At 34.7% G+C, this 24,234-nt stretch overlaps 4 protein-coding genes across 6 annotated transcripts; 2 read left to right on the forward strand and 2 right to left on the reverse strand.

Moving 5' to 3' along the window:
* Positions 1–458: 458 nt before the first annotated feature.
* LOC114526514 (N-alpha-acetyltransferase 50-like) lies at positions 459–2,712 on the reverse strand. The gene is made up of 6 exons (XM_028548129.1): positions 2,630–2,712; positions 2,437–2,530; positions 1,940–1,982; positions 1,460–1,579; positions 1,251–1,317; positions 459–828 (listed from the first exon to the last, which is right to left on the reverse strand). Exons 1-6 carry the CDS (start codon positions 2,635–2,637, stop codon positions 678–680), a joined length of 483 nt encoding a protein of 160 aa, XP_028403930.1. The 5' UTR covers positions 2,638–2,712; the 3' UTR covers positions 459–677.
* Positions 2,713–2,792: 80 nt separating this feature from the next.
* LOC114525267 (Down syndrome critical region protein 3-like) lies at positions 2,793–6,506 on the forward strand. Its single transcript, XM_028546502.1, has 11 exons — positions 2,793–2,878; positions 3,206–3,399; positions 3,636–3,735; positions 3,934–4,017; positions 4,188–4,265; positions 4,503–4,583; positions 5,023–5,092; positions 5,221–5,247; positions 5,534–5,556; positions 5,640–5,742; positions 5,952–6,506. The coding sequence occupies exons 1-11, from the start codon at positions 2,825–2,827 to the stop codon at positions 6,032–6,034; spliced, it is 897 nt and encodes a 298-aa protein (XP_028402303.1). The 5' UTR covers positions 2,793–2,824; the 3' UTR covers positions 6,035–6,506.
* Positions 6,507–7,162: 656 nt separating this feature from the next.
* LOC114525247 (WD repeat-containing protein 19-like) lies at positions 7,163–22,972 on the forward strand. Of its 3 annotated transcripts, none has more exons than XM_028546484.1 (51): positions 7,163–7,273; positions 8,232–8,323; positions 8,640–8,705; positions 8,790–8,857; positions 9,182–9,242; positions 9,490–9,542; positions 9,628–9,673; positions 10,217–10,277; positions 10,569–10,640; positions 10,738–10,818; positions 10,922–11,002; positions 11,097–11,128; positions 11,223–11,304; positions 11,558–11,649; positions 11,996–12,063; positions 12,172–12,234; positions 12,378–12,463; positions 12,795–12,821; positions 12,896–13,010; positions 13,225–13,328; positions 13,690–13,812; positions 13,989–14,055; positions 14,167–14,249; positions 14,482–14,562; positions 14,636–14,702; positions 14,882–14,982; positions 15,090–15,155; positions 15,323–15,360; positions 15,461–15,558; positions 15,838–15,899; positions 16,016–16,084; positions 16,183–16,224; positions 16,467–16,576; positions 17,026–17,083; positions 17,333–17,403; positions 17,753–17,828; positions 18,002–18,084; positions 18,262–18,402; positions 18,972–19,061; positions 19,293–19,380; positions 19,458–19,494; positions 19,650–19,759; positions 20,033–20,101; positions 20,188–20,265; positions 20,377–20,518; positions 20,812–20,891; positions 21,046–21,127; positions 21,677–21,827; positions 22,004–22,127; positions 22,384–22,460; positions 22,534–22,971. In XM_028546484.1, the coding sequence occupies exons 1-51, from the start codon at positions 7,268–7,270 to the stop codon at positions 22,649–22,651; spliced, it is 4,038 nt and encodes a 1,345-aa protein (XP_028402285.1). In that variant the 5' UTR covers positions 7,163–7,267; the 3' UTR covers positions 22,652–22,971. The 3 variants fall into 3 exon arrangements, with proteins under 3 accessions (XP_028402285.1, XP_028402292.1, XP_028402276.1); XM_028546491.1 differs by lacking the exon at positions 7,163–7,273 and adding an exon at positions 7,280–7,644 and having other exon boundaries at positions 22,534–22,972; XM_028546475.1 differs by lacking the exon at positions 7,163–7,273 and having other exon boundaries at positions 7,280–8,323.
* A 152-nt stretch (positions 22,973–23,124) lies between these two features.
* Positions 23,125–24,203, reverse strand: LOC114525274 (gem-associated protein 8-like). The gene is made up of 3 exons (XM_028546515.1): positions 23,622–24,203; positions 23,496–23,549; positions 23,125–23,362 (listed from the first exon to the last, which is right to left on the reverse strand). The coding sequence occupies exons 1-3, from the start codon at positions 24,076–24,078 to the stop codon at positions 23,163–23,165; spliced, it is 711 nt and encodes a 236-aa protein (XP_028402316.1). The 5' UTR covers positions 24,079–24,203; the 3' UTR covers positions 23,125–23,162.
* Between the last annotated feature and the right edge of the window lie 31 nt (positions 24,204–24,234).

Consider the following 24,234-nt stretch of genomic DNA (forward strand, 5'->3'; position numbering starts at 1 on the left):
AAGGAACTTAATATTTGTTGCGAATCTGCGGTAATCTTTGGAGTTGAAATAAGTCGGCATTTAGGATCACGCAAACCACCACACAACGCGCGCCTCAAAATTCAAGGTGTCGATTGGATACAGACTTCCCGATGGATGTAATCGCACAAAAAACTTTATAAATGATGTGAGACTAATTGAATTTTATACGATGTGGTTAACCTCGGAGGTATTTGACCCTTCGACGGTTTTGAAATGAGTTCATCAACAGAGGCAAACCGTATACATCTATATTAATTTGGTTGTTTTACAACTTCTGTGCATCATGCGACCGGGATTCAAAATTTGACGTGCTCGAGACAAGAGGTTGACTCTAGACGGGATTTAGTTGGGGCTGGGTTCGGTCTCGTCTATTGTATATAATTTGTTTTAAAGACTTCCGAGTGGATATTAAATATAGTTACTGACCTAAACCAGATAATTACTTGATTTATTTCTATTGAACTGTTTTACATATTTTACAAATGTCAAATGATTTCTTTTACAGAGAAGGTATAAGACTATTCAGTGCTTTCAGTTGTTATTAACTAGTCAAACTATGAGTGTATTTTTCAGTTTTGTTCTTTCTGTATTTCTGTAGTTCAGAAATCAGAAAGGAGAAGCTGTTACAGTCAAGTATTCATACTGTAGTTTATATTTTAGCTCTTTTTCGTCGTTCGTAGAGTTTTCTGTAAAACGTAGGCATCAGCTGGATCTATTCTTTTATAATACTGTTTCTTTGTATCAATTATTTCAAAGTCGAATTTCTTATAGAATTCAATGGCAACTTCATTACTCACTTGAACATGTCTAAAAACATCCCAATTATTTTTCACATTAAAATCTTTCAGTAGCCATAGGTATTTAGTTGGCTTTATGTGGTTAGAGTAAAAAAATGATGGGGGATTAAGTGTACCAAGATCAAATGTATATCTCACAATCCTGTAACTGTTTGTGTTGATTCTTATTGGAAAAATTCTGGGAAAAGATGCAGTGATCAGGGTGAAGGTCTAGATAATCTGGTAAGTCAAAATCAGGTATGTCATTTGATTGCACATACAGTAATCCATTAGCACTCATTCCATTCTTTCCAGAATTGAGAACAGAAAAACACCTCAAAAGTCCCTATTCCTATAATGTTACTTTAGTGGCAATTTCATCTCATCTTAAATGGGTCAAAGTGGCAATTTCATCTCATCTTAATGGCCACATATATCATTATATATACTCACAAATAAATGTTATCAAAATTTCCATCTTTTTCACATATCTTTAAGACATGTTCAACCATAACTGTTCCTAGAGCACAAGGACAATTTCAATGTAAGAAAGCATGTTACTTGCAATGTTTCCTGGTTGTCTATTAGTTATTAAAAAATCAGAATCATGCAGTGATGAAAAATATAATGCATACGCATGTGAGTAGATATCTATATGTTACCTATTCCAAGCTTTCTATATGGGGCTAAGCAGCCCAACGTCATTATGTATAGTCGTCTTGTATTGTCAATATGATCTACCCGACAGCATACAGCTCCAACCACTGTGTCATTATAAAATGCTGTAAATATGAAACAAACATTGTATATTACAGTAGCTTTATACCTCACATAGTATATGTTGTTTTGCCTGGCTCTCCAAGTTAGTTTAGGAACAAACTTGTTACAGGTACATTAACTATTCCCACAGTGGAATAAATCATTTGTGGTGACTGAGGACAGATTTGTGTATATGAGGACTGGAATTCTGGTGCTTTCATATGTATGCATGTACAGTTGTGAATTACTTTTAAAATTCTGGGTATGTGATTCAGGGTATATTTTTGCCTAATTAATCACAAAATTCAACAGAATTTTATGCTTAGTTAAGAGAAATCATAGCAAAGGAAATCACTGCAAAATCTATTATTTATTGAGTTTACCTAGTTTTGCTAGTTCTCCAACTTCTAACACATCTTTATAGAACTGACAAAAGAAAATACCAAATTTTCAAATTTTTAATATACAACAAGAAAATCAATTGTTTCTTTTCATCTGGACTCCTAAACATTGTATCTCCAAACAAATTTATTCCTTTAGGAATAATTATGTGTAAATTACAATTTGCAAGGTTTCTTGATGGACAATGATGGGTAATGTTCCTATCCAGATTGCATTTACTTTTACTAACTAATAGGTTGCAAAAACTAGATGAATGTTCATTAATTAAACTGACCATACTCTTCTAATTATGAGTAAAATCAGGGAGTAATAAAATTAGGTAGGGCACATCAGCTACATCTGAATTTGCTAGCTATATTAAAATGGATTAATATCTCAAGACGTATGCACACGTGTTAGAAGCGTGTTGAATAAAAATTCCAATAGTTCTATATGTACTAGATAAACTAAATAATTAAAAACATAATTTTTGCGGTACCTTATCATTGTAACTAACAGGGAAAATGACTGAATTTAATTTTCTCAGTTGTTTGATGTTATGTGGTGTAACATCTCCCAACTCAATTCTGCCACTGTTTTGAAAAAAATAATAATAAAAGTGCTATGAGCAACGCATGAAATAAATCCAGAAGGCCATGATCATCAGAAAACGCATTAACAAATAGACATACCTTCGCATTTTGTCATGTAATGGAATAAAACCTAACCACAAGGCATGAAATTCCACCAGATATTAAATTATGCAGAATCCCCCCCCCAATCCTTCGTGATTCTCGCGAGGACACCGAGTCTGAATTCCGGGGGGATGAAAATTCCAGGGGGGAGGACCCAATCGAATTACGCAAAAGATCTTGAAAACAGCAAACATGGCCACATTGGACATTAAAGTGAAGCGAGCTAATAAGATCTACCATGCTGAGGTAATTTCAATATGTGAATATATATATTGAATCATGTGGCATTGTTCTTAGTAGTAAATTTTGGTATTTGCTGGTTTTGACAAGTTTGACCTGAATTGACCATAGGAGGGGGAAAGAGGGGGTAGATCTGTAGACAGTTTCCTGGTTTCTGGAGTGCTTGGAAATTGATTGAGGTTTTAAAATGTTGATATTTTACTTTATATATTTTCAGCAGAAACATAAGAATGTAGAATCCCATTGTGTGTACATGTAATTTTATTCTATAAAATATTAAAAATTCTGAAATTTTCAAACAACCTCATTGTTGAAATCCTTAATTTCTTCCAGGAAAAAGTTCAAGGTGTAATTATTGTTCAAAGCAAGACAGACCTTTCTCACAATGGGATCAGTTTGGTAATGGATGGGATTGTGAACCTACAGCTGAGTGCGAAGAGTGTTGGGGTTTTTGAGGCATTTTACAACTCAATCAAGCCAATCACCTTGGTTAATCAAACAGTGGAGATACAGAAAGCAGGAAAATTATACCATTCTCTTAGTTATATATTTTGTTGTGTATTTTGTTTGTGTTATTTGTTTGTTAATTAGCATTCAGATTGTCTGTATGAATATATATATATATATATATATATATATATATATATATATATATATATATATATATATCATGCATATGTCATGAGGCACATCAACCACTGTGCCTCATAATGTGTTTCTTTCAAAAGATTTAAATGACCTGTATATTTTTCTGACTCTCCACGCCTGCTGGAAAGACAGAATTGCCCTTTGAGATTCCCCTAACAGGCAAGATGAACAAACAGTTATATGAAACTTACCATGGAGTCTTTGTTAACATTCAGGTATGTTTTGTTTTCACACAAATTTCCATGCCAACAAAAGCCTCCATCTGACTAAAATGATATGTTCACAGCAAAGTGGATTCTACCAGATAATAGATGCACAACCAATCTGATTGTTTGTTGCATATTTCAACATTGCAAATATATAAATATGATATATTGTGTCTTGTTAGTATATATTATATAATTTTTTATTAGTACTCTCTTCGCTGTGAAATGAAACGTCCAATGTTGAGTAAAGATCTAATGGCTACCTGTGAATTTATTGTGGAGTATACAAAGGTACATATTATCCTCTAGTCATAATTTTGCAATCACTACCTCTCACCCAGGAAAGTCAATGAAACGCCATGATCATGTAATACAATTCGAGCTTTTCAATTTGATATATTTTATTATTTATATTCATTTTTATCCTCTGATTTTATGCATATATCTTGTTTTCTCTTCAGAGTAATTCTCCAAAGCAAGCAGCAGCAAAACAACTAGAGTTCAAAATTACACCTGATTCACTTGAAAATGTTAAAGTGGTATGTCTGTTACAACAATTATCAAGCAAATGTCAATTTTCTTGTAAAACTGTAGTGGTGACAATGGGGAGTCAAACAACAATTTCTGGAGTTTGAGGTTGAAAATAAGCTTACTGGATGCTTGGATACAGTTTTGGCTTGACCTTATTTCTACATTAAATCAGCATTGTACACAGCGGCAAGCATTTTTAGTTAAAAGGCAAACATTTCTAACAAATAATTGTTCTTCTAACTTAGAAAACAAAAGTTCCCTCATTTTTGATAAAAGGAAAGTTGGATTCAACTTCTTGCTGTATTACAAAACCTTTCACAGGCGAGGTAAGTGGAGTTACTCATTACTGTTCATTGCCCATCCTTGAATCTGCAGATTAAGTATCTATTCCATTTACTATCTATGATTCATACCTGCAAATAGGTGATTTAAAGATGCACCAAGGGTTGCTGAAATTTTTCCTTAGTAACTCAGTTACATTCTTTTTGTACTTTAAATTCAACCTTTCTCGAACATAGGGAAATTTTGCCTGGGTGGTACCCCCATACCCAAATTGTTTTGAAAGTAACATGCTGTTGGCGTTGTTATGCGGTGTAAAAATTAAGAAGCACTGCAGGTTCAATTCACTTTTCTCAGATTTACGAAGTCACCCGTGCTTTGCAACTCTACTCTGCAATATCACGCCTACCAGAAGTTCCCCATGACTTTAACTTTTCCGCTGTGTTTGTGATACTTTTTTTTATCGAAATGCTTCTGTACTTACAGGTGACCGTTGTAAACTCAGAATTATCGATTAAATCAATCGAGTTGCAGTTAGTTAGAGTTGAAACATGCGGTAAGTAGTAAGCATAGTAGTCACGACACGAATGCGTTGAAAAACGCTTTTCTGTCATTTGTAATGTAATTTTTGAAATCGATTATTTGCTCCTATTTTTATCCAGTTTATTTTCGTCTTTGCAACAGGTTGTGCTGAAGGATATTCAAAAGACGGTATTTCGTCCTATATTTAATAAATTTATGCAGTTCTGTAAATTCCATGAGTTCCACTAGTTCTATGCATATTTCATTTCTAAGTATGCTATAAGGATTTTGATTATACGACGCAGAAGATTTTTCAAAAGAGGTTTTAAAAATGGCCAAAATTTAGGCTTTGAAGTCGGGGTAAAAGTTCACACATCGAAATGAATGCGAAATGAAAGTTCATTTCTCGTTTAACATTTATAATCTAAATTTATCATTTATAAACTAAATTTATAATTTTTTGATCTCTATATAGCTACGGAAATTCAGAACATTCAGGTAAAGACGATGACTTGTAATTTGCATGTATTTTCGTAGACGATTGAAGATTCATAATTATGACATTTTTTGTTAATTTCCAGGTCGGGGAAGGAAATGTGTGTACGAAACTTCCTCTTCCAATTTATATGGTGTTTCCAAGATTATTTACTTGCCCTTCTTTGGCTACACCAAACTTCAAAGTTGGTGAGTATTTGGTGATACGTACAGCGGGCTGTCAACTACATGCACGTTCCTGCATGCCCGCGAACTATGCTCATTGTAATGTTTTATCGTCTCATTCCATATATCTGCATGTTTATATACTTTCGTAATTTCGTATTCCTAATGTTATCTTGAATGACCGTAGTGTTTAAGTAATTAAGTTTATAACTCATATCTAACTTGCATTTCAGAATTTGAAGTGAATGTCGTCGTGGTATTTAATGATGATTATTTAATTACTGAAAACTTCCCAATTACTTTAACAAGGTTTTAATGTGAAAGAAAATTGTACATATATGCGAATTAATTTAGAGTCAGTGAAATTTATATAACAGCAAGGCTCTGATTTCACTTTCACTACTGTTACTTAGCTCTAACTTTCGCTGACTTACTGCGCTTGTGATTGGTCAATCTGACAAAGTTAAGCATTTGATTGGTTTATGTTTGCTTTAAATGCTTTAAAGGTTTTAAAGTAGAGAAAGTAAAATCTGAACCTTGATGACAGTTTAACGATATGGGCTGAAAGCTCGTCAGTTACAATTTCCAACGAAATGGAGATAATGTCATAATCGATCATCGCTTCCTACCTGATTTCCAGTTGCATTCATTCGTACGTCTGAAATAAAAGAAAAAATATGTAACGAGAAAAGTTATCGGTATAGAATAGAGAAACGGTAATTGTATATTTTTATAATGAAAAGAATCATTAATTGTGAAAAGAATATTACGATAATTTTTAACATGCAGTCAGAACATGTCGTATTCATGATAATCCAAGAATGCAAGAAGAAACGATAGTAGTTTCTTGAAATTGGTAAATGCACATTCTAAACAGGGACATTATAAAGCCTGTAAATGTTTAGATAAAATACTAAAATTTTTAAAAATATACCTCCGGCAAAATCTATAGAGCGGAAATCCATTCAGAACATAGGCTGAGATGGCAACCAAATAGAGTCCCCTGTACTCTATACGTATGTGGGAGAGGGCACACCTGCACATTCACGGTGCCATCGGTACTATGTTGGGCCCTTTTGCCCTGGGATAATTACATTGAAATTAGCCGCCTCATCCACTGCCTTTAGAAGTAATGGAATGAATGAAACACGATCTCTAGGGCTGTTCTGCTGACGACCTTCTTCGCTTAGGGGCGGTACTGTAAGGGGCAATGCTGAGTGCTGTCTTCCTCAACTGGGGTACAGAAAGAAGATGTGGGAGAGAAAAGGTGTGGTTTCGATTATCCCTCTCTAGGCCGCACTTCTACGACTGCTCGCTCGCACTTTCCATTACAGTGCTTACACAGTTTTCCATCTAAGAGAATAGATCTAAGAGTGTTCTAAAATTTTAGTTATGTCGCCATAGAGACGTACCTACAAACGTTTCATCCCCCTGCAAACACTAACATTCAAAATGGCGGTTACTTTACAACACTGATTCAGTCTGATTGATGCATACAGCAAGAATAATTTCTACATTTCCCATTTATTGGCGGTAATACTTTATAAGTATGAAGGTAAGAAGATGGCATAAAACTATTTTGTGTAAAGGACGGACAACACTTGATCGTTCGAGCTCTGAAGGCATGGACATTAATAATTTATACTTGTATAAAAGTTGCAGGTACCGCACTCTACCGTATCTATGTTACATGAGTCTCGTGTTTTTTTTGTCATACGTAATTGGCTGCAGTAAAGTGTGTATTTTATCGTCTTAACCTTGCTATAATCCTAAAAATTCTGTTCGAAAAAGTAATTATACAGTTTGTTTTAACACATAAAGCGTATCTTGACAACCAAGACATCAACGGATCTTTTAATAACAGATTATTAGCATGTTTTGAAATGCTTTGTTAGAATTCTCCCGAGCTGCATTCACGACATGGAGGTATATTATTATTATAAACACAGATGTTTTAGAACATTGAATCCAGGGAGATGTTAGCCTGTTACGTACTATAGACAAAGTTGTAAAATTATGTGAAATATGTGATTATTCATAAAAATATGCAGAGGTTTATATACCACAGGTCACAGGATGAATAATTTTATGTGACTGTTTAGTTGTTAGACTGAAAGTGATGACAACACCAAGAGAGATAGCTAACTGTTCAGACAATGCTAGTCTTTTTATAACGTCTGTTACTACAATATTTATGCTTTACTGCCTGTCCATAATTAATATACTATGCTGGCAATATTTTATCCTCTAACAACCAGAATATTTTGGTGTATTTAGATGCATTTTGATGTATTCATTGTGATTTTACTATAATGCACCTTTACACTTGCAATGTTTGCTATAATTTAAGACATTCCAAATTTTCTTTAATAGGTGTGAACTACTGAATAAGTTGCAGGCTGGATTTGTCTTGCCTTGTTGCTGCTCTAGTTATACTATGATTATCTGGGCCTGGGATATTATCTTTATTTCACTATATATATATGTCTCTCATCAAATTCTTCTTTTTTAAGAGAGTTTTTAGTGTGCCAGAAAGAGTCCATGGTGGTGGTTTTATAAAATATGAATGGCAAAATAAACAGGGAAATTATCTTGCTACGGCTGGGTAGGCAACTTTCTCCTAGATAAAAAATCTACTTTATTATTAGTACTATAATGAAAGTTATAACACCATATTGTACTGTATCTGTTATGGTTTTTATCACTGTACTAATGGGTCATCAAAATTGTAAAGTTTGAAAATTCTCAAAAACAGTAACCATGGTCAATAGATAAACATGAGCAGCACTTTGATACCTTTCTCCTTAATTTTTATATTTGACCTAATATCCTTAAAGTATACAGCAGCATTCCTTCATAGATCCTTTGTTCAACTTGTGCAGGTGACTAAATTTTTGTATTTATTAATTTAACTTTTTTAGTGCAAATCGATCTGTCATCATATTTGATCGCCATGGAGAGTTAGTTGATGAAATAAACTTGCCTGGGTAGGGTTTGATATGTATATACAAACTGTTTACTACTAATTTCTTGCAGCTGATTCTTATCTGATTTATGTACCTTTCCTCTAGGTTATGTACTGGTTTAGCATGGGATAAAGAAGGAGATACATTGGGGATAATACATGATAATAAATCTGGTAAAAATATATCATGTCAGATGCATACTATTTCATAACTTTTCATTATATGGTTCTAGATGGGTTAAAATGCTCAGTCTGTTCCTGGTTGGGGAAAACATGGTACAGAAAGCCTATGAAAGATTTGTTCCAGATCCCTTTTAGCCTCACATCAGCTCGGAGAATAGCTATTTAACTTGAAATGTTGCTTGTATAGACAAGGAAGCTCATTAGGAAACCTTTTTGACATATTACTTCACCTTCTGGCCCGTTCCTGCATGTACCACACATGTGCATGTCCTTTGTTTCAGTGTATAAATTAATTTATGATTTGTGTTTATTAAGGTGTAATTTATTTATGGGATGCAAACTCAAGAAAAGTTAACCAACTGGAAAGTGGCCTAAGGTAGATTTACGTGACAATTATTTTGACTTTCCTAATTTTTAGGTTTGACCTGATCATTTCAGGTTAATGCTTTATCACTGTTATAAATACAAATTTATTGTTTAAAAATGTTTCAATGTTATTACAACGTCACTTAGATTTTTTCATCATTTACAAAACAACACGCTCTGTGGACATGTGTCTACTACTTTCCAAAATGACTTGTCAACTCCTTGGTTTAAGTGTAAAATATTTTTTATGCAATTAGGGATACTCTAACGTTCCTCGCCTGGTCGATGGTTGGAGGTCAGCTTGGTATTGGTATGTAAATTCTAGTGTATGTTTGGATTGTCAGGTCATGTATTCATTTTTTTTTCAACCAGCAGCTATGTGATCTCCATTATAGGGTCTCTCAAAGGCAATCTCTTAATCTATAACCATCAAACATCAAGGTACTTGAAATAACAAGTGTTACATACATTATTTAAAATGAAATATGCAAACATTTCCCCAGCAGAAGTCAACCTTATATAGACCTAGGTCAAACATCGCACTTCCCAGGAAGAATAGATAATTAGACATTTCAGCCTAATATCCATTGTTTTCAATACATTCGGCGGACAAAGTGACTTTTCAACCTAGCTAGACCTCATAATTAAGTAAGTAAACTTGGCTATGTGCACACGGTAACGTTTTCGAGCGTTTTCACATTCGTTTTCATCCCAAAACGTAGGCATACTTTTTCTTCGATCGTTTGGACAGAGCGTCTAAACAATAAAACGGAAATTTTTTTTTGAAAACGCTCGAAAACGACGCTCATGTGCACATAGGCGGACATAGACTGCCTTACTGTCAATATACTGTTACTATACCATGATACATTTGAAAGAATATTACAATTTGTATTGAGTCACTATTGACTCATTTCTACGTTCAAGATATTTCCATGCAAAGTTTCGTCTTAAGAATTTCATCGCCGTTCATTTATTATTTAGGAAAGTTCCCATTCTTGGTAAACATACAAAAAAAATCGTCGCGGGAGCTTGGAATACTGAGGTACCGTGTGCATGATACTGTTCAACCTCGTCTGAGGTACGATGCATGGATACCGTTATATTAAACCAGGGTCAAATTTAAACCAGGTTCAAGGATTCATTTTTCATTTTAATATACGAATTTTTGAGTCATTGTTCCGAGGGCAAGCAAATACAGTATAAATTGGCAGAAATTTAATTCCGAATTTGCCCTGGCTCCCCAGGAGAGCATGATTTCTGACCCACTGTAGCTTTATGCGATAAAGTTTATCCACGGGTTATTCCAAATTAATCTACTAAAATCAATATGTAGAATTTGCTGGCATTGGGTTCAGAAGACAAGTCTTTAACAATCTCTAATACTGATGGTGATACTGTTCGACAGGTGAGAGCAACGAAAACATGCAGTTCAAAGAATACGTTAATGTATATACTTTTTCTAATCGTAATACTTCTACTACACGTATTTTCTAATTTTCTAGACATCTTTGAGGTCAGATCCCTCTTCAATACAGTTCTCAGAAATGAAAACAGACGAAAGAATGTCGAATGGTGAAAACACGGTATTAAAAATTCTCAAGTTTATGAATCGTCGTGTGTGATAAAGAAAGTGCTGCCGGTGGAGAAAAATACCGTAGGCGTAATCTTTCTCTATCTTGGATATAGGTCAGCGCCATTGTTGGCAAGAAAACATTGTTTCTTTTCAATATTCATGATCCAGACAATCCCATTGAGCTCGCTTTTCAGGTCTATATTTCATATTCTCCTTTGCTTTCATTTCGTTTCTTTACCGAGGTTCGAACATTCAAGCATACCATACTGATAATTTTTTAACCTCCAGGCAAAGTATGGAAATATTGCAACGTACAAATGGTAAGTGTCGACCTTATTACATCCATGCATTTTGAAATTCATCTCAATAATAATGGACTGTTTTTCCTGATGCCTGATCTACTGCCTGACTTAGGTTCGGCGATGGTTATATAATGATAGGTTTCAACAGTGGTTATTTTGTTGTTATTTCAACTCATATGAAGGAAATTGGACAGGTAAATAATGAAATTTATGGTGCAAATTTTTAGAAGAAAAGTTATTGTTAATTTAAGTTTCATTAATTCACCAAGTGGCGCGTGTCTCTTACATGAAACGTCCTATAAAGACCCCACAAGCATGCACCAATGCATCAGACACAGTCGACAATTTGTATCAGCAAAAACACCCATAACTTGGATACGCGCATGTGCAATGCCGTCTCTAAATGAAGAACTATTGCATGAAGTTTTTGAATTATTTTTTTCTCAGGAATTATTTCAGACTCGTGACCACAAAGATCTTCTCACAGATATAGCAATCTCACTTGAACTCAATAAGGCAGCATCGTGTGGAGATAGCAGGTAATACCTATGGACATACTGTGTCTAATTTTATGGGCAACAAAAATACCGTGTCATCATCCATTTTGACTTCCAAATATTCCTCTAAGAAAACATGCTGCCTTACTAAGTATCTTCATTTCCCACAAACGAATATTCTAATAATGGGAAAATTATTCTGCAAATGCGTCATTTTCCGGCAAGTATGATGCATTGTATGGCAAGCATGATGCATGGACCTGGGATGCATGGGGTGGAGGCCGCTTTATTGTCATAGCTAAGAAAATGAGTAATATCTGGCTATTTTATGCTGTATGACATGTTGTATTTCCAATTAGATAACATCTTGTTATATTTCTTATTACAGTGTCAAAATCCATGATCTAACGGAAATGAAAGAAATATACTCGATAATTACCATTGAAGATGCTGGAGGTAAGTGATCTATATTAACCTTTAAACAACAAGGGTTAAGTTGAATGTTCCAGACATCTTAACACCACCGCACGTATAGCACAATTTCAAAAATTTTCACATGTTTAGGATCACTTGATAAGATTGAATGGACAGCTGATGGACAACTTCTTGCAGTTAGTACAATGAAAGGTAAAGAATTACGCATTAGTCATCTCTTCTTTCCTACTTGCTCAACTTCCTTCGATACTTAATATTATTTCTACCACATCATCTATTCTCCTATACTCGCGAGCATTCAGTCATACAGTGTATTGTCATTTTTCAATTTTTAGGTGCAATTCATGTTTATTTGACCAAGCTGCCAGTTCTTGGAGACTCTCATCAAACTCGACTTGCGTATTTAACATCATTGCGAGAGGTACTGCGCAATAACAGTATATCCGCTGTGCACACTGCCCATCAGTGATAAATAAATAAATAAATAATTAATAATTAGATAAATAGTTTTGTAATTCACATGCAGGTAAAACTACACTAGCACGAATTTACAGAGCCATATTTTAGTCGACCACAATCTTCTCTCCCCACTAGTATGTACTGTATAGTAAATATTTGAAATAGATTAAATTTTTTATAACGAATTTGTTACATACATTGCAACGTTTTAATGTGAACATTATTTTCCATTTAGTACAATTTCCATTCAATAATATTTTTCGATAAATTTATCATCGTGTTTTTGCGTTTAGGTCACAATCGTCGACAGCGTAAACCAGGTTGGTAATAACAAGTTGATTGCATGTTGTTGCATTACTGTACTGTTGACAATGAATTAATTTCAACTTTCTAGGAAAGACCAGTCATGGTTGACTTGTCTATTGAACCAACATTTCTCGCTCTCGGTCCTTATCATATGGGTGTAGGGATGAATAATCGTGCGTGGTTTTACGTCTTTAACCAAACAGGTGCGTGCCTGTAACTCGAGCAAATCGGGAAGTGTGAATGCTCGTAATATATATCTACGCGAAGTATATAATATTTCTATGAATTATTAATTTTTTCTACATAATTTCAACAACATCGTATTCATAACCACATACCATCATTTGGACATTTCACACATTAATTTTTATTGTCTAAATTAAATTCTGATAAAATAATTGTGATAACTCACTTTAGTTGAGCCTCAGAAAGATAAGGAATATCTTGGCACTGTTAAGAAGATGTGTTTAAATGCGGATTATGCTGCAGTAATGTTTGACAATCGTATTCAACTTCATTTGGTGAGTGAAGTATTTAAAACAGATCTTACAAGTCTACCAAGGATTATCTATCCAGGATAATAAAGCATTAAGCACCTTCTTAATCACTAATAGAACTGTCTGTATTCGTGAGCTCACTAGACCCAATTTTGTGGTTTGGAAACGAGTGTATTAGCTTCATGAAGCACGCACAAGATATTTACGGGTGTATTAGCTTCATCAAGCACGCACGGACAAAAATTGACGATTAAGTATAGAAGTGAACTGTGTACTTAGCAAAAAGGTCCCCGAGAGGCCCCTTAATCTCTCTGGAAGGCATCAACATCAGCATGCGCTAATCTGGTGTTTTGTGTTCTGATTATGATGATTTGATCTTCGTTAGATCGAAAGTGATGGCATGGATGGAAATGATGCAAGAGAAACCCGATTATTTCCTGAAAAGAAAACCGATGGAAATATCACTTGTTTTGGCTTAACTCCAGATTTCCTAATTTATGCAACAGATGTAAGCGATTATCACTCTACGCTTAACATCTCACATTTTATATCATTGTTCTAACCTAGAACATTTGACTATGTATTGGAAACTGTAGTCCTTTCGCTGTATATTTCGATACAGACCATTGATATGTACTATTCGTACGTTCATTGCGTGGTCATGGGTTCTTTTTTATCTTCTAGACTGGTTCCTTGTTCTACTTCTTCATCGAAGACTGGAAATTTGTTAATGAGTTTCGACACGTTGTTGGTTAGTGTTTTTCATACTCACAAGTTCATATACATGTTGCACATATACATCAAGTTCGTCTTAAACACGAAGTTTAAAATATCTAGTATTATTTTCCTTGTTTGTTTGCAGGTATTCGTAAATTGTTTGTGGATCAAAGTGGTACCAAACTCCTTTTCTTGGATGATAAAAGCGACGGTTATATTTACTGTCCGGTAAGCAGAAGTGGCGATTATTTTTTTGTTCTATATCAGCAAGTTCTTTTTGTTAGAACAAAACATACTGTCAAACGATTTGACATGCAGTAGTGTCTCTGCTATAGGCTGCAGCGATGAAAGATATAGGGCCTTTTAACCTTCCTTCATTACAACTTTTTAGTTTAATAATAGCACAAGTGGGATAATATGATAGTACGTATAATACTGATCTATCATCAACTTGTTTTAGGCTAATGATACTACTTTTGAAGTTCCTGACTTTTCACCCAACATAATCGGAGTTGTTTGGGAAAGTTATTCGTTTGATAAGGTGAGAAAGTAGATTGAAAGCATGTGAATATTAGAGTATCTAAGTTAAATTGAGAATTTTTTTCTTTGTAAAGGACGTGTTCTGTGCATATGATGAAGAAAATATCTATACATATATATTTTACCGTGAGACAGTTCAAGGTAAACTGCATCAAAATCACTCACATTGATTGGTCGTGTTATTACTGCATGAGTACTTTCAAAGAGTTTTTATGCGTCATTTCGTTTTCAAGCATCGTTTTTAGAAAAACCTCTGATAAAGTTCGAAGTTTGAAAAAAAACGTGGCAATAAGTTACTTTTTCTATCATTCTCGCTTCAGGTTCTCGATGCATAATAGCAGGTGCTACAAAACTTCCCTTCGGTCACTTTCCTCTTATTCTTTACAACGGAGAACTCACTTGTCAGACTCAAAGTGGGAAGGTATGCAATGAATTTGAAAATTCAACGTTGAATATCAATAAGTTGCCATTGATTGTATTTTACCGAGATTGTATTTTGTATATTAACATATTCTTATTTGTTTAAAGACAGCAGAACTACGCTTATCCAGCCACTCGTTCCTTCAGAAACCACAAGATGTTGCTGTTTCCGAGGTGAAGATATAGAGGATTAGCATGTGATCACTGGATTACTTTAATACTTAATTTAATGCCTTCCCCAAAATGGAAACAAACGTCTATTGATGAGAGAAATTAAAGGCGGTCAATTTTGCACTTTCGTGAAGAGTTATTTACTATGTTTTTCTCTATAAATGTTGCAGCTTTTGGATTCATTCAAACAGTGTTTAACTCTAAAAAGGTACAGTAAAAACATATCACAGCGCTTATATAAAGAGCGTTATAGTGAGTGAATGGATGGTTCGGTAACTTGTATAAACTATTTTCTATATGATTCCCAGGTTTAACGAGGCGTGGGCAATATGTAGAGTGGTGGATAAGAAGGACACTTGGATGGATCTTGCTAAGAGTGCTTTAGAACATTTAGAGATCGAACTAGGTGTGTAATATATAGTTATTATGTATACGTCATTGACCTAGAGATAAATTCTTCCAACGAATCAGTCACCTTTTTGAATTTTTAAATTGGAAACATTTAAAAAACTTTTCATCTTTGAAACCTTAATCCTCTGTTACCAATGATATTTAGAAATGAGACAATTAGTTAATTTTAGAACTTATTTGCACACGGTGGCCATCAGTTGCCTCAAGAGAGATTTTTAGACTACTTCCTGCGAGTAGGTAACACATGTATTTTATGAAATTGTTTCATTTACAGCAATTAAAGTTTTTCGAAAAATGGAGGATGTTGGGATGGTTTTGTCACTAGACGAAGTCAAGGTATTATTTTTGCTCATGCGCAAATTACTGCGTAGTTTGTTTGATTGATGTCTGTTTGACTTTGCAATTTACAGTCTGTTTCGGAGCTTCTCATGTATGAATATTTCCGAATGTAGGATGTAGAAGATAAAAATCTCTTGTCTGGTTACATTGCCATGTTTATGGAGAATTACAATCTAGCCCAGGTACCTGCACGAGTCTACAACATTTTCAGTTTACTACGCTGGTGAGGCGCATGCGTAGTACATTGTGCCTCATAGTTGTAATGTGGTTTTTTTATTAGGAATTATTTATGGCCTCAACGAATCCTTCAGCAGCATTGGAGGTAAGTAGGCAGTAGTTCTGTGTCTATTTGTATGTACGAAACGGCGTTGTTGGTAACAAACAATAGCACAAAACGTGCACTAATATATATTGCTCGCTCGCCTGCTTATCTTAGCCACAGATCTCTATGTAATATCTGAGCGCGAGTTTTGCGCCTTCCAACGAAATGTGATAGTTTTAATAGTGATAGTTTTGTGATGTCCGTAAAGACGTTATACTGAGGCCATGTGCTTGCTGTTACAGATGCGTCGAGACTTGTTGAATTGGGACCAAGCATTAGAACTGGCCAAGAGTCTTGCTCCTGATCAAATACCATTTATCTCTCGTGAATATGCACAACAGTTGGAGTTCACGTATGTTGTACCATTTTACGTATAGATTGTAAAATGAAATATGTATGAAAGCATTTTAATTTAAGTTTTAAATTCCTGGAAATGGTACAAAAACTATTTTGTGTGGAGTGCATCTCCAGGCCCGCTTGGCAGGTCGCTCTTCAGCAAGAAATCTGGGGATTGGTTTGGGATGTATAGAGTCTGTGAACTGACGTAATTTGCGGACAAAGAAAGTTTATGATTGGCAGCAGACTGTGCAACGCAGCCAGTTAACCAATCATGAACAAGCTTTGTCTGCAAACTACGTCACAGCCCCAGACCTTTTAGACCAGGTGAGACTGCAAGGTCTATCTGTAGGATGCTTTGCTTTTTCACTGGTATAATTGGCATAAAGGTTTATAGGGCCACTCTGTTCATGTCTGTGGTATTAAAATTTATAAAGTATAATATTATCGTATTTGTCATTTCAGTGGTGATTATGCCAACGCTTTATTACATTATGAGAAAGGGGTAACGAAACTTCCAGAGGTATGTTTATTTCGAAAATCTTATTGCTTTTTTGCATGCGTTACATACAGGAAGTAGTTGTAGTAATACTCTTGTTTTAGGATGCACGTTTTGGAGTATTCTTGCGCCAACATGCAGTTTAATATATCAACCACTTGCTCTGATGACGTCACAGTCAAATTATGAATATTCGTGTGATTAATGTATACTGATTCCTGTATTGATTAAAAAACTTATGATAATGAACGGGCCACTCTTGCCTTCGTTTAGGAAAAGAACCATGATGACGCATGCATGGGAGGTGTTGCAAGAATGTCTATAAGAATGGGAGATATTCGACGGTAATATATCTGAAGACTAAACTACATAGAAGCTTGAAATACTATATATAAAGGATAGGTTATTTTTATGGTATACCAATGGCAAGTTTGACAGTTTTAATAGCAATTGATAGCAATTCACATTTGATTACCACTTCCTTTATCCTACAATGGAATGTAATAAGTCATTCTACATTATTATTCAATCTTGAGCGCAAAGAATCAGTGTCTGCCGTTCTTGCTCGGATCTACATTGCCCACAAATTGTTTAGCCTTTCCACTACGGTGTAAGACGTGTACCTTACGTTGAACTATAAAGATTATGATTGGTCTCTCGGTCTCTTACGTATTATCTTTTCTCTCACTCTAGTGGTGTGGGTCTGGCGACAAATAGCCCAAGTCGACAATTAAAGAAAGAATGCGCAAGTATTTTAGAAAATATTAAGGTATGATCGCTTTTCAAATATACATCTACTTTTTAAAATATAATCACGTCATGAGTACACTTTCCATGCACCTGGAAGGCTCAATCTCAATAGGCCTGCGTGCTGAAAAATGCCTCAGTGCTTTTTTTGAGGAATATGCGATGTCAAATAAATTATGATGTTTTTAAACACAGCAATATGGAGAATCCGCAGTTTTGTATGAAAAAGCAGAGTACTGGGACAAGGCAGCAACCGTCTATATTAAAACGAAAAATTGGTATGATAGAAATTGATCATTAATTTTAGCAAGTTGCTGTTAGTACCTAGAATTTACCATGCACTGATGACATATGTACACATATACTAGTGCATGTTCTTTGTCAAAATACTTGTATTCCAAGCCGTCCAGGTAGAGCTTGATAATGTTAGCATCTTAATTTGTTCAATTTATCAGGAACAAAGTTGGTTCATTACTATCTCATATTTCATCTCCAAAACTTCATATTCAATATGCTAAAGCAAAAGAAGCCGATGGAAGATACAAGAAAGCAGCCAGGGCTTATGAAGCTGGCAAGGATTATGATAACGTTATAAGGTATGCGCCCATGGTCGATGCTTTCTAACTGCAAGCGATTAAGATTAGCCTTTAAGATTACACTTGCTATTTTTGCTGTCGGATTTTATGTGCGATTTTCTTCTTTTGATAGATGGGAACGAGTGACTAGTTACTGATGTTCAAATAAAAGCTCTTATATATCCGAGCATTCGTAACTAATTACTCGTTCACGTCTATCAAAAGAAGAAAATCGCACTTAAAATTGCAAAAAAAAAACCTGGGAACGAGGTTGATAAAATTGCAGTAAAAATCGTAAGTTGAAACGAACCTTAACACATTTACATATATAGGCATCTTTTTATCACCTCACTCTTCATTGCAAAATTGTTTGGGTTGTGAATATGGCACCCTATATGTTAACCTGCACCTGCTATCATTCAGAGGCTCCAAGATCTAGATCCCAATTAATGTTCTCATGTACCCGTCACTACCACGACAAGTGATAGATACGAAGTAATTTACGAAAGATAATGATATACACTCTGTTACATCTATATTGGTGTTATAGCTCACTTACATACCCTCTGCTCTTCATTTTATGTATGCAGGGTTTACTTGGATTATTTGCAAAATCCAGAGGAGGCCGTGAGAGTCGTGAAAGAAACCCAGTCGGTTGAAGGAGCAAAGATGGTCGCCAAGTAAGACCTTTCTGTGCTAATATGGCGTTCCTTTTAGTAGGATGTTCTATACATATCATTCCTCTAACCCTTGTATTATAAAACTATTTTTATAACTGTAAAAATCAGTCACCACGTCTTCATCGGAATTTTTTTAAATCTCCATGCATGCATCTCAGGGAATAGCAAAATTAGAAAGCAATCCCTTTACATAGTGGAGTGACCATGTATATCTCTGTTATTATTATTTAGATTTTTTCAAAATCTCGGTGATTTTTCCTCTGCTATTCAGTTTCTTGTTTTGTCAAAATGCAATGACGAGGCTTTTCAAATGGCTCAGGTATTTATAGCAATTTGTTACTTTACGCCATTTTTATTGTATAACATAGTATTTAGTAAAATATTACCTCTTCACAGGCCCACAATCAAATGGAACAGTATGCCGAAATTATTGGTATTTATTACTGGATTAATTACTATACATTAGAACCTAAAAATTGAATGAAAGGATAGAAAAACGGCCTTTGCATGGTTGGTTGACATGCAGAGAAATTCGATTAGGTAATTTTTCTATCAACCGAAATTAATCACGTGTTTGTTTGTGTGTAGGTGATGACTGTACCCCAGATGATTATTCCAGTATGGCGTTACATTTTGAACAAAAGAAACAACATTTCCTGGCTGGAAAGTTCTTTTCTAAGGCTGGTCAATACAGCAAGGTTTGTATGCGTGTTGCATCACATGTAATCACATACATACAGGCATTGTATCAATCTCGTACCAATGGTTTCCCCTCCTCAAGAGGGAAAACCCTGGGTACGAGGTTGGCATTGCATGGGAGCAATCGGAGCATTGCTTATTTATTTTTGTTGGAATGAAAATGGAAAACAATATCAAACCAATTTAAATTTAGAGAACCTATCTCAGGCCCCGCGAGCCCCGAATTTTATGAAACTAAGCCATGTAATATAATAATTCTATTATCTAAACAGGCATTGAAACATCTGTTAAAATGCCCAGCCAGCGAAGACGGTCAAGCAATCGAACTAGCGATTGAGACGGTAAATTTTACTTTGTTTTTCAACCATATAGTTGCTGTTTGGTTTCCGTGGGTTTATGAAATATTACCTTGATTACGATATTTCAGGTTGGTTTGGCCAAGGATGACGCTCTAACTCATCAATTGATTGATTATCTTATGGGTGAAGTTGATGGTATGCCCAAGGTAAGATATATACTTAAAGGAATATCGTCGTAATCTCGAGTATTCATAAACTGTTTTTATGTTAAAAGAATGGCGTGAAATAGCAACAATTCTTGCAATTTTTTACTATAGGATGCTAAATACGTGTTTCGCATATACATGGCATTAGAGCAATATCGTGAAGCTGCAAAAACTGCCATCATTATTGCTCGGGAGGATCAATCAGCAGGGAATTACAGGAATGCTCACGATGTTTTATTTGGAATGTATCAAGGTTTGTCCTACAAAATACTCAATGAATGACATACTATATATAGAGTGTTTAAGAAAATCTTCAAGTGTAAAGAAGAAAATAGAATGGCCACTTTGCATCATGTATAATACTAGATCAACGAAGCTGGTGTTCCACTATCCGATATAGTAATTACTGAAGCGTATTGCTAATGAATATTTCCTTAATAAATTATGTTAAAAAGACAGTCATCAACCGAGGGATTAGACATTCATTACCCGTGAGTATATAGTGTTAAATACAATATATGTTCTATGGTGATTCTGTATGCTTAGAACTTCTTCAACACAAGATCAAAATACCAACAGAAATGAAACAGAATTTAATGATTCTTCACAGCTACATTTTGGTCAAGGTAGGTCCAAATAAAGAAATCCCTTAGATTCTCTTTCTCTTTTTTTATTTGTCCAATCTACGAAAGAGGTCTGAATATATATATATATCAATATGTATAATTTCATTGTTACATATGTTATATCTGATATGTTACATAATTTATTTACATTCAGGTTCACGTTAAACGTGGAGACCATTTAAAAGGTGCCCGTATGTTGATACGTGTTTCCAACAACATCAGCAAATTCCCATCCCGTAAGTAAATATTGATTTCGCAATCTCTATCCAGCTCTATCTTTGAGGAGGAAAAATTTATTGTGTTATTTTGCAAATAATCGTGTTGTTGTTCTACAACGTGTACATTACATTTGCGATATGACGTGTACAATATACTTGCAATATCACGTGTATATTATACTTGCAATATCAGGTGTACATTACACTTGCAATATCACGTGTACATTACACTTGCAATAAAACGTGCACATTACATTTGCGATATAACGTGTACATTGTACTTGCAATATCAGGTGTACATTACATTTGCGATATAACGTGTACATTACATTGGCAATATCAGGTGTACATTACACTTGCAATATCACGTGTACATTACATTTGCGATATAACGTGTACATTACACTTACAATACAACGTTGTACATTACACTTGCAGTATAAAGTGTACATTACATTTGCAATATGACGTATCACATAGATAGTCCGCCAACTTTGACGGCAAGAGTCTTAGGATTTTATTGATCCTAGGATTTTTTTCTGACTACAAAGCAATTCTTCATTATAGATATTGTACCAATCTTGACTTCAACTGTGATTGAGTGTCATCGTGCGTCACTTCGTAACTCATCATTCAGTTATGCCGCCATGTTGATGAGGCCTGAATATAGAAAGGATGTTGACTTGAAATACAAAAAGAAAATTGAACAAATTGTCAGGTACACACTGCTATAGTCATACTGACAGACTCATGCATGTTGTTATTTTGATTATAGAATAATAAAAATTTCCTAAACATTTGCATAATTTGCGACCTATGGTCGTTAAACGTTTATTCGCGCAGTGAGCCTGACGTTAACAACAACAATTCAAAGAAGCTGTCACTTTTGCTTAGGAAACCCGACAAAACAGAAGAAGAGGAACCAAGTGATGCATGTCCTTATTGCGAATATCTTCTTCCCCAAACTAAACTAGATTGTCCTGATTGTAAGAATAACATCCCATATTGCATCATTACGGTGAGTGTTTTTTTTAGAGATTTATCAGTTCAATACTTTCAATGTCAATAAAAACCAAGAAAACTATTCGCCGCTACCGGAAAATATAACGAGTAGGGAAAAACGAAAATTTGAATATACGTAGATACGAATCCGGAAAACAGATTTAAAAGTAGATCTGTAGTTGTCGATGCAAGCTAAGCCCCGACCACACCCTATTAGGGGAGAGAGGTAGTTCAATGCACATCGCTTATCCAGTAATCTGGATCCACTATAGGGACGACACATGCTGAAGGACGACTGGTCTGCTTGTCCAAGTTGTAATTTCCCTGCTTTGTATTCTGAGCTGAAAAGGTTTGTGACTAAAAACTTTGGTCAAAAACTCCGCCGAGAAATCTTGCACTTCTAAAAATGTTTATCGTTAAAGTTTTTTAGATGGAGGTGAAGGTATTTGTCCTATGTGTTCAGAGAAGATCAACTTCAATGATACAAAGTTCATCAAAGATCCTGTTCAATATCTCAAAAACGATGAATCGGAAGCTTGAACTAACTTATTTCTTAAATTTCCCCTCTATTTATTCATCATTCTTTAGTAATATATGATTGTACATAAATGTAAATAGTGCATGTATAAAATTGATTTGGTCAGTCTTCTGTAATGCTGAGCGTTTTATTCCTGACTACTACGTGCGTACGTTCGTCCTCAAATCAATCATAGGTCAGTCCACTATAACATATAAAGGTTGGGCCTTGTAAATGTTGTTATAAGGTCAGAATTACAAGAAAATAGCTGAAAATCCATGTACTAATTTTAGGAAGTGTTGCATAGGCATTTTAGGTATGAATGTGGAAAAACATACTTAACCACATGTTTTTATTCTAAAAATGTATGCACTTGTATGACAAGTCTACATATATATATATTATGATTCAGCAAGAGATTAATTTTCTTTTTTTTATTAGTTAACTTTTCTATGGAATTTCCACATTAAAACATATGTATTATACAGTATAGTGTAGAAAGAGTCAAAGTTAAAAATGTCATGCATGCTATAATCAAAACTTTAGAGGGATACTTGGCCAAAACACCGGATGTCTCATATCTACATTCATATTGAAATGTAACTGTAGTGAAGTTTCTAAACTCTCAATATCATATGCTGATCTACCATACAAAATTTTCATTTCTTCACTTCTTAAAGCACCTTGTTGCTGTGTTGGTGCCACAGTTGTTGCTTCAAGTGCAATTTCATTTACTAAAAAATATTTTAAAAATTTATATAATAGGTATCATACCATACTGTATTTGTAGAGCAATCATTTACCGCTTCATGTCAGGAAAGACACTGGGTATTAAAATTTAAAATAGGAATTTCTAACAAACATTACCTTCAATATAATCATCTTTTTGAGCTTTTGCAAGGTCTGCTTCTTTTTGCTTATCTAAATAAATAATAAACTATTGGCCTATGTATATAAGTGAAATCTTATAACCTCTTAGAACCTTATACTTACTTCTTTGTTCCCTATGTCTAGCTGATTGCTCGAGAAACTTTTTAAATTCATTGTTTAATTCCATTTCAAACTCTTCTTCATTTTCACTTTCATATTGTAAGATACCACAAGTATCCTGTGACCTGCGATCATCAACATATCCTACTCTGTCACATCTAGCATTGATCATTTGGGAATTAATAGATGGTAATATAGAATTAGTAACATTGGCATTAGTTGCATCTGTCTGTTTCTTTGTCAATCTATTCAAACGTTCTTCTCTTAATCTTTGTTCCTCAATACAAGTGATGCACCATGTTTCACCATTATTTTCTGATTGATTTGTTCCACCATGTGTACCATTCTGACTGTTTAACCACCAACTATACCACATGTTTTGAAAGTGATTTTCAGATGTAGGATAGTAATTATTTGAGTGGTTATTAGTGCAACATTCACAGTCCACGTAGGATGACATTATCAATATTTTACTAGAATTGAATATCGAACGTAAATACACGCAAATATCGAAGGTAGAAACAATACATTAAATGTCAAAAAAAAGTAAAAAAAATTATCAGCAGCGGTGAGAACCACTGAGGTGAGAACTGTACGACTTTCTCCTCGTGCGCTT

This window comes from Dendronephthya gigantea, unplaced genomic scaffold, assembly GCF_004324835.1.
Source record: "Dendronephthya gigantea isolate DGI-Jeju-01 unplaced genomic scaffold, DenGig_1.0 000001F, whole genome shotgun sequence".
Taxonomy (NCBI): domain Eukaryota; kingdom Metazoa; phylum Cnidaria; class Anthozoa; order Malacalcyonacea; family Nephtheidae; genus Dendronephthya; species Dendronephthya gigantea.